We start from the raw sequence: 10,000 nt of genomic DNA, 5'->3' as shown, positions 1-10,000 counted from the left end.
CTTACGCTCCTACTCCCCCTCCCATAACCCCCAACTCCCCTACCTCCCCCTTCCCTTACGCTACTCCCCCTCCCATAACCCCATCCTCCACTCCGACCCCCCTTCCCCTTACGCTCCTACAACCCCCTCCCCCACTCCGCCCCCCTCCCCCCCCTCCCCTCCGTCCCTCGTCTGTTCAATCAAGCCCAATCACTGCCCCAAATACCCGCGTCGGCTGGCTCGCTCGCACATGGCCTGGCAAAGATAAAGGGCGCCGGGACATTGATATTTACAGTTTGATGGGGGGAGCCTGCGACATATATTTTTAATGAAAAAAGCTTTGCCCGATGGAGGGAGGGGGGAGGGGGGTGGGTGGGTGGGTGGGGGGTTGGTTGGGTGGGTGGGTGGGTGGTTGGGTGGGTGGGGGGTTGGTTGGGTGGGAGGGGGGAGAGGGAGGGTAGGAAGGGAAGAGGTTGGGGGAAGGGAGGGTAGGAGGGGGAGAGGTTTGGGGGAGGGATGGTAGGAAGGGAGAGCGAGAAGGAGAGATTGGAGGGAAAGAGGGAGAGGGAGGGATGGTGAGAGGTTGGAGGGAGAGGGAAACGTGAGAGAAGGGGGAGGGGGATAGGAGAGGTGAGCGGTAGGAGGGAGGGAGAGGGAAGGAGGAGGGGTTGGGGGTGGGTAGGATGGCGTGTGTGTGTGGTGAGCTTATATCAGGAAAATATACACATATGTGTGCTTGCGTACAAATATTTTTAGTGTCCTTTTTGTGAATGTTTCCATGATTGTTTATTTTTGTACGTGCAGTTAATTAACGTTCTGTCATTTTTATGGGGAAAATCTGATAATAAACATGTATTCACACATGATACATACACATACACGTACGCTCTTACACACATGTGTACAAGTACATTCATCACTTTGCAGTCATCACATTACATTTTATTTTATATTCTTCGTTTATCACCATTTCCCTCTCGCCCTCTTCATTCCCAGACCTGCCTTTCCTTCCTTTTCCTCTCTCCTTATTCGGCGTCTTCTCCTTACTTCATTTCTCTCTACTTCATTCCCTTCTCCTCCTTCCACGTGTCACGGAATAAGATCCTCACTTCACACCTGGCTCACGGGGGGGGTGGGGGGTGTTGAGGGCCACTTGCTGCCTTGGTGAGAAGGGGGGTGAGGGAGGGAAGGAGGGATAGAGAAGGAGGGAGGGAATGAGGGATAGAGAAGGAGGGAGGGAGGATGAGGGGGGAGGGAATGAGGAATAGAGAAGGAGGGACGGAGGGAGGGGAGAGGGATGGAAGGAGGGAGGAGAGAAAGGGAAGATAAAGAGAGTGGGGAGAAAGGAAGGAAGGAGGAGGGAGGGGAGAGGAAGGGAGGAAAAAGAAAGGGAAGGAGGCAGGAAGCAAGGAAGGGAGGAAGGAAGGAATTAGGCGAAAATATAGAGGGAGGAAGGAAAAAAGGAGGGAAAAGGAAGGAAGGAAGAAATCAGAGATAGACAGAAAGAGAGGGCAAGTCGACAAACATACAGAAAGTGAAAGAACGAAGAAGAGGAATAAATCAAACAAGAAAAGGAAAACAAAGAAAAGTTAAATAATGTAACAAAAGCAACATGAAAAGGGAAAGGAAGGAAAGAAGAATAAGAAAGGAGAGGAAAAGAATTTTAAGCCCGTAGTTTGAATACTAATATGCTATGCTAGGATATATCTTGAAATTATTGCAGCGTGTTATACCATTCGCTGTTGCAACTTGTATTTTAAAGAAGTGTCAGTGTCGTTCTTATAAGCAATATTATTCTCATGATTTTACCATGATTATCATTACTAATATATGACCGCGAGCGTACGCACACGCACACACACACACACACACACACACACACACACACACACACACACACACACACACACACACACACACACACACACACACACACACACACACACCCCCCCCCCACACACACACACACACACACACACAACCCCCCCCCCCACACACACACATACACCCCCCCACACACACACAACCCCCTGCCCCCCTACACACACATATACATAACCACACATACAAAATAAACAGGAAATAGGAATGATACAGAATAAAATGCGCCGTCGGCAACCCCGTAACCTGAGTGCCGCCTCATTCAGGTATTGGCTGGGGCTTTTGTGAAATTCGGTGCCCCCTGCGTGAGTGGTGTCTGTAGGCAGCGGAGAGAGGGAAGGGGAGAGGAAAAGAGAGGGAGAGAGGGAAGAGGAGAGGAAAGAAAGGTAGGGGAGAGGAAAAGAGAAAGGGCGAGTAAAAAGGAGAGGAAAAGAGGGAGAGAGGGAAAGGGAGAGGAAAAAGAGAGGGAGGGAAGGAAGGGTTGAGGAAAAGAGAGGGAGGAGGAGAGGAAAAGAGAGGTAGATAGGGAAGAGGAGAGGAAAATATAGGGAGGAGGAGAGGAAAAGAGAGGTAGAAAGGGAAAGAGAGGAAGAGATGAGGAGAGGAAAAGAGAGAGGGCGAGGGAAGAGGAGAGGAAAAGAGAAAGGGCGAGGGAAGAGGAGAGGAAAAGAGAGGTAGATATGGAAAGGAAAAGAGGGAGAGAAGGAAGGGGTGAGGAAAAGAGAGTGAGAGAGGGAAGAGGAGAGGAAAAGAGAGGGGGAGAAGGAAGAAGAGAGGAAAAGAGAGGGGGAGAAGGAAGAAGAGAGGAAAAGAGAGGTAGATAGGGAAAGGGAGAGGAAAAGAGAGGTAGATAGGGAAAGGGAGAGGAAAATAGAGAGTGAGAAGGAAGAGGAGAGGAAAAGAGAGGGAGGGAAGGTAGGGGGAAGATGTAAGGACAGAGACAGGTGGAGGGAAAGGGAGGACGTCTTGGCAAGGTAAGAGAGTGATGAGTAAGAGAGAAGACGAGAGTTAGTAGAGAAGAGGGTGAGAGAGAGAAAGACGGTATACGATAAGGAGTTGAGGGTGGAAGTGTGTGGAGTATAGAGAGAGAGAGAGAGAGAGAGAGAGAGAGAGAGAGAGAGATGGGAGCCTACAAGCGTACTGTAAATATCTTAACGATTTTTGCTGCTACATAAAGGAAATTTTACACCTTTGCACTCCCCGAGCCCTCATGTTTTTGTAGGAACACAAAAGATGTTCACTCCAGTATTGTTTCCTCTTCAATGGCAAATTGAACTCGATAGTCCTCCTTCATTTTCCTCTCTCACTCTCCCCTCTCTTGTTTCCTCTTCTCCGGGTTTCCTCACTTTTCGTTCCCACTTCATTCGCATTTCACTCTCTGTCTCTCTCTCTGTCTCTCTCTCTCTCTCTCTCTCTCTCTCTCTCTCTCTCTCTCTCTCTCTCTCTTCACCCTCATCACCTCTTACTGTCCTCTCTCTCTCTTCTCACTCTATCACCCCATCTCTCTCTCCCTCTCCCTCCTTGCTTCATATCCTCCTCCCCTCCTAAACTCCTCATCGCCCTCCAGTTCCGGTCTTGTCTCCTCTCTCCTCCCATCTCTCTCTCTCTCTCCCTCTTCCTCCCTCCCTACCCCTCCTCTCTCTCCCGTTCCATCGTATCGTCTTTTTGTTTATGATGCTTTTTTGTTTTCTGTCTCTCACTTTTTTTTTCCTCATTCATTAACCCACCATACTTTGCCCCTTTTTATCCATCTGCTTCGTTTTTCTTTTCTTTCCTCAATTCTTCCCAATTCCTCTTAACTTTTTCTTTTCCGCCTTTTCTTCCTTTTTCCCCTTTCCTCCATCTTTCCCCTTTTTCCTCTTTTTTCTCCTCTCTTCCTCTCTTTCCCTTTGACCTCCCCTCCCCCCACCCCTATCCTTCCCTCATCCTACCCCTATCCCTTTCTTCATCAACCCTCCCCATCTCACCCCCCCCATTCTAACCCCCCTCGCAATCCTCCCTCCCTCAACTCCCCCTCCTCCTCCCTCTTCCATTCCCCCTCCCGCAGTCTCCCTATCCCCCCCATACACTCTTTTCGTTCATCGGAATCTCTCTCGCTTCTGTTCTCGTCGCTTCAGAATTTGATTGAATTTAATTACCCGAGCACAATGGAATCTCTGTAATTTTGGGCTCAAAATTGGTTGGGTCGGAGGGAATATGAAGGGGGAGGGGCGAAGAGGGGGGATGGAAGGGAGGGAGTGGGAGAGAGAGGGAGGGAGGGGAAAAGGGATAGGGAGGGAGGAGGGAGGGAGTTCATCGAAAAGGGGAGAGAGGGTAATTAGGGGGGGGGGAGGCGGTGTAGATCAGAAAAGGGGAAAGTGTGGAAGGGAGGGAAAAGGGGGAGAGGGGTGACGGGAGACAGATCGAAAGGGTGTAAGGAGCGAAGAGAAGGCCGATCAGCAGAGGAGGAGAGGGGATAAGGAAGGGATGAGGGGATGGATAAGGGCAAGGAGGATAGAGGGGGGAGGGGGGAAGGGGACGGGCTGAAGCGAATGAATGCACACTCGCTCCGTATCACTCAGGTAGGATAGGACGCCGTTTGTATGTTCATGAGTCTCAGTCTCTCTCTCTCTCTCTCTTTCTCTCTCTCTCTCTCTCTCTCTCTCTCTCTCTCTCTCTCTCTCTCTCTCTCTCTCTCTCTCTCTCTCTCTTCTCTCTCTCTCCTCTCCACCTTACCTCATGCGTCTCTCCATCGTCTCTCTCTCTTGCGGCCTCTCTCTCTCTCTCTCCTCTCTTCCTCTCTCTCTCTCCCCTTCTCTCCATCTCTCTCTCCCTTCCCCTCTCCTCTCTTCTCTCTCTCTCTCTCTCTCTCTCTCTCTCTCTCCCTCTCTCTCTCTCTCTCTCTCTCTCTCTCTTCCTCCCCCCCCTCCCTCCCTCCCTCCTCCCCTCCCTCTCCTCTCCTCTCCTCTCCTCTCCCTTTCTTCTTCCCTCTCCCTCTTTCTCCTACCCTCTCCATCTTTCCCTTTCTTTCCATACCCTTCTTCATTCCCTCCACCCCACACACCTCTCTCTCTCTCTCTCTCCCTCTCTAAGATTTAATAATCCAGCCATGATTTTTATCTGCTTATATTGCATACGCCATTGCACCGATGCGGTTAAGTTGCAACTCGGGCAAGTCAAGTTCGTTATCTTCCGACACATTAAACCTTCGTCGCCACAAATATTTCTGAATTTGCTTTTGTGTTTTGTTCTGTTTTGAATATTATTGTTTTATTTGTTATTTCGAGAGGTGTTTGAGGGAGGAAGGAGGGACGGGGAGAGGGAGGGGGAGGGGGAGGGAGAGGGAGAGGGAGGGAGGGAGAAAGGGAGTAAGGACGGATGGATTAGAGAGGGAAGGAGGGAGGGAGAGGTAGGGATACAGATTATGCCATTAAAATCCACCAGAGAAAGAAAGGGTTCAGTGATATAGAAAGAGGATTCAATACCGCAGAGAAGGGGCTTTAATGAGAAAAAAGGGGAGTTTAATGAGTTTAACTGCAAAGTATCATAATTCACTTGATTCAGTCAACTCTTCACGATTGGTGAAATACAGTAATGTTCGAAAATAAGTATTACTATTATTACTTATTACTTATTAAGATTATTTATGAATTATGACACATTTTTTTTATTAATTAATAACATTTCTCTCCTTCACGCCCAGAAACATAGTAACAAACATATCTTGATCGACAATAACAACACACTAAAAAATATTCCTTAATTAACAATACCTTAAACATGACAAAAACATTCCTTAATGAACAATAACTTAACAATCTCTCGCTGTAAACACAACAATCATTCCCTAATCAACACAAATACAAATCTCAAACATAATGAACAAATCAACACTAATTTCTAAACACAAATTAACATAACGACCCAACCAACTACTTCTTCATAAACACAAATTAACATAATTAACCGTAATTTCTCTTTTCCTCTCTCGCCCTCAGAACCGCCCCGAAGGACGAGCCAAAGGGACTCGGAGCAGAAGACAACCACGGCAGGAGATGACGTCAAGTTCTCGTGCCCAATTGACGGGATGCCCATGCCCCTGTACGAGTGGGCGAAGGTCAGTCTCGAGTCGTTGAGGTGTCGTTCGAGGTGTTGAGTCGAAATCGTTGTGTTTCGATGGTTGAGTCTTTTTTTTTTTTTTTTTTTTTTTACGATAGATATTTTTTTTATATTATTTTTCTTATTTAGGGTCGACTGTGTTGTAGGGCGTGTTTTCTCTCTTATTGATTCAAGGATGTGTATTAAAGCTCTGATTATATATATATACATATATATATTTAGATATATACATATATATTTATATATATATATATATAATTTGAAATACTGCAACGAAGAATGCAGAGCATGAATGAAAGGTGGAATATGGATAGATAAACAAATGAAAAAACGAGAGATAATAATTTTAGGAATTAGGGGGAAAGGGAAATGAAAGGGATGTTTGGAATAGACTAGATGAACTAATGAGAAATATGCGAAGGTAATATGCGATGTGGAATATTCGGAAAATTTGCATAGTTTATCAGTGTGTTTGTTTGTTTGTTTGTTTGTTCTGTGTGTGTGTGTGTGTGTGTGTGTGTGTGTGTAATCCTTCTGCAAGAAAAAAAACGTATTCCCATGCAAATACTGCAAATACTGCAAAGGTGTAGAACGAAAATATTTTATAAAAACCTGCCAAAAAATATATAAAAAAAGAGAAAAAGATCTTGACAAAACAGCGTGCGTTAAGTGTTACATAGCGTGAGAGAGCGTGATTGACACGGGGTCCCGCCAGCGCCATCTACGTATCGACACCAGCTTCCAGGTATAAGGCCAGCTGTGTCTGGAAGAGGTCTGTGGGAGGCGGGAGGGGTGGGGGAGGAGGGTGGGAGTGGAGGGGAGTAAGGAGAGGAAGGAGGGAGGGAGGGAGGGAGTAAGGAGAGGAAGGAGGGTAGGAGTGGAGTAAGGAGAGGAAGGAGGGTGGGAGGGGAGTAGGAAAGGAAGGAGGGAGGGAGGGAAGAGGATAGAGAGATGGGAGGAAATTATGCACATCGAAATAAATAATAAGCGTTAAAAATCTGTCTTAAGGAAAGAAGGGTGAAAAAAAGGTAATAAAGCATGGAGAAAGAACAGACTGATGAATGAGAAATATAACACAAAGTGCAAGTACCAGTAATAAGCACAGTGCTTCTGGCATCACAAAAGATTCTCCTTTTCTCTTCGTCAAACCGTAAAGGCTATATGGCTGTGAAACTGATTACACGACTAGAAAAAGAAGAAAAAGAGAGAAGGAGAGAGAGAGAGAAGAAGAAGAAGAAGAAGAAGAAGAAGAAGAAGAAGAAGGAGAGAGAGAAGAAGAAAAGAGAAAATAAAAAGAAGAGAGAAGAAGGGGAAATCAACAACGGGCAACAGACAAAGACAGACGCCAAACAGACCGGCCTCAGCCAAACAAACAGCATCCCAAGAGGGTCATCACGCCAAAAAAAACACATTCCTCGACGCGTCCATTTTATTCGCCATATCAGAATCTGGCACATTTACCCTTTTTTTTTTCTTCTTCTTCTTCTTCTTTTTCTTCTTTTTCTTCTTTTCTTCCTCCTCGCCTCGCCATTGGACACATATTTATTCTATTGACACGTGGATAGCGTCTCCGTCATCATCCGGTCCCGTGTTACCGATTGCTTGATTCCGTGACAGCTTATTCCCAGGCTATATTGATACAGGTTGGGGGGACTGGGAGGGGTGGGGTGGGTGGGTGGGGGGGAGGGAGGAAGGGAGGGGATTAGGTGGGGGGAAGGGTTTGGGGGTTTTCCAATATTCGCGTTGTGTGGTGTTGGGTTTTTTTTGGTTTGTTTTATGTGTGGATTGCGTTTGTGTGTGTGATTTTGGGTTTTTGGTGTGGTGGGTTGGTTGTGTGTGGGTGTGTTTTGCTTTATTGAGTGGGGGGGACCCTTTCTTATGTTTTTAATCAGATTTCGCTCTCCTTCCCTCCAAACCCCTCCTCACACCCGTCTCCCCACCCTCTCCCCCTCTCCCCCTCTCCCCTCATCATGTTGTGAGGCTTCTCATTCGGTCCAAATTGGTTTTTCCCTTATAACCCCACGTTTTAAACAGGGTTTTCGAAAGTCACGGTTTTGGGGGGGAAGGGGGGGGGGGAAAAAATTAGAAAAGAGGGGGAGAGGGACGAGAGAAGAAGAGAGAGAGAGAAGGGCGAGGGGAGGGGACGTAAGAAGAGAAAAGGGGGGGGGGGAGCGGGAGAGGAGAGGGAGAGGAGATGAAAGGAAAAGGGGGGGAGAAAAGGGGAAGAGAAGGGGAGAGGAAAGAAGAAGAAGGGGGGGGGAAAGAGAAGGAAATGAAAGAGAAGAGAAAAAAAAAAGGAAAAAGAGAAGAAAAGGGGGAAAAAGAAAAGAAAAAGGGGGAAAAGAGAAAAAGAAAAGGGGAAAAGGAAAGAAAATAAGGAAAGAGAGAAAAAAGAAAAAAGAAAGAAAAAAAAAAGAAAAAAGAATAAGGGGGAAAAGAAAAGAAGAATAAGGGAAAAAGAAAAAAGGGAAAAAAAAAGAAAAGAAGAAAAGGGGGAAAAAAAAAAAGAAAAGGAGAAAAAGAAGGGAAAGAAAGAAAAAAAAAAAAAGAAAGGAAAAAGAAGGAAAAAAGGAAGGAGAAGGGAAGAAAAAGGGGGAAAAGGAAAAAAGGGAAAAAAAAGGGAAAAAGAAAAGGGGAAAAAGGAAAAAAAGAAGACCCCATACCCACCATCATCCACACCTACCACCCCACCCACCCTCTCCCATCCATCACCTATCCCCCTACCCCTCCCTCTCTCCCTCCCTCCCTCCCTCCCTCCCTCCCCGGTCTCAATGTCTTCGTTGGCTACAGTGTCTTTTTTTATTTGTTTTTTGTTTTCTTTTTTTCTTGTATTTTCGCTGTCATTGACCTTTTGTTTTCATGGAATTTTGGGATCGGATATGTAAAAATTCTCAGTTTTGGGACCCAAGGGGGGGAGGCGAGGGGGAGGGGGGGCAGGGGGAGGGGAGGGGGGGCGAGGGGAAAAAAAGGGCGAGGGAAAGGGGAGGGGGGGGCGAGGGGGGGTAAAAGGGGGGGGGGGACGAAGGGGGGGGGAAAGGGGGAGGGGGGGGAAAAGGGGGAGGGGGAAGGGGGAGGGCGAGGCGAGGGCGGGGATAGGGGAGGGGAAAGGGGGAAGGGGATGGATGGGGGACGAGAGGGGGAAAGAGAGGAGGGGGGGGGGGCAGGGGGACGGATTGGAGAGAACGCGGCAAGGGAGACAAACAGACAACAGAAAAAAGACAAACAGACAGACGACAGACAACAGACAGACAGACCCAAACCCGACAGATAACAAATAGATAGGGAGACACCTAAAATTTTAAAACAAAAAAAACAAAAAAACACAGAAGCAAAATTGACTGGGCCCAAAAATTTTCCCAAAAAAAAACATTTTTTGTTTTTTTTTTCCTTCCCACCACAAAGAATGCCCAACCCAAAACCAAACAAAAATAAGAAAAAAAAATGCATCGAACGAACAGAAAACATCGGGGAAAGGTTTTAAAAAGGGGGGTGCCAAGGGGCCAGGAAAGGGATTATGCCAAACGGCTCTCCGAAACGAGGGGGGAAAAAAGAAGGGGCTTCAAACAGCTTTGGGAAATTTCACAAAACTTAAAGGGGGTTTTCAGAAATGGGCTTAAGGGAAAATTGTCCCGGGGAACTTGGCAGGGGGGTTTTGATTTTCGTGGGGAAAATTGTTTTTTTTGTGTGTGGTGTTTGTTTGTGGTGTGTTTTGTGTGTGTGTTGTTGTGGGGTTTTTGTGTTGTGGGGTGTGTGTGGTTGTAAATGTGTTTGGGAAATTTTTGTGTGTGTGTTTGGGTTGTTGGGTTGTATGTATGTATTATTTTGTTCTGTGGGGAATGTGTGGTTTTGTGGGGTGTGTGTGTGTTGTGTTTGTGTTGTTTGTGGGTTTGTTTGTATGTTTGGGGTTTTTTGTGTATTAAGAGAAAATTTTTAATTAAATTTTCCCCGTAAAGTTTGTTTGTTAAAAAGATGTAATTTTGAAAGTATTATGTATTTGTAAAAATAAGAGTATTAAAGTAAAGAAGGGCGTGGGAAAGGTTTG

The 10,000-nt window shown here is 46.5% G+C and overlaps 1 protein-coding gene across 2 annotated transcripts in view; it reads left to right on the top strand.

Moving 5' to 3' along the window:
* LOC122265831 (fibroblast growth factor receptor-like 1) overlaps positions 1-10,000 on the top strand; it is a 281,381-nt gene that overhangs the window by 224,295 nt on the left and 47,086 nt on the right. For both annotated transcript variants that reach the window (XM_086555801.1, XM_086555799.1), the window contains one exon: positions 5,838-5,956. In XM_086555801.1, the coding sequence (XP_086411927.1) occupies positions 5,838-5,956 (119 nt within the window). The remainder of the gene's footprint in view (positions 1-5,837; positions 5,957-10,000) is intronic.

This window comes from Penaeus japonicus, unplaced genomic scaffold, assembly GCF_977035675.1.
Source record: "Penaeus japonicus unplaced genomic scaffold, GWHDUDI00000001_assembly GWHDUDI00000031, whole genome shotgun sequence".
Lineage (NCBI taxonomy): Eukaryota > Metazoa > Arthropoda > Malacostraca > Decapoda > Penaeidae > Penaeus > Penaeus japonicus.
This window is presented reverse-complemented; position numbering and strand designations above follow the sequence as displayed.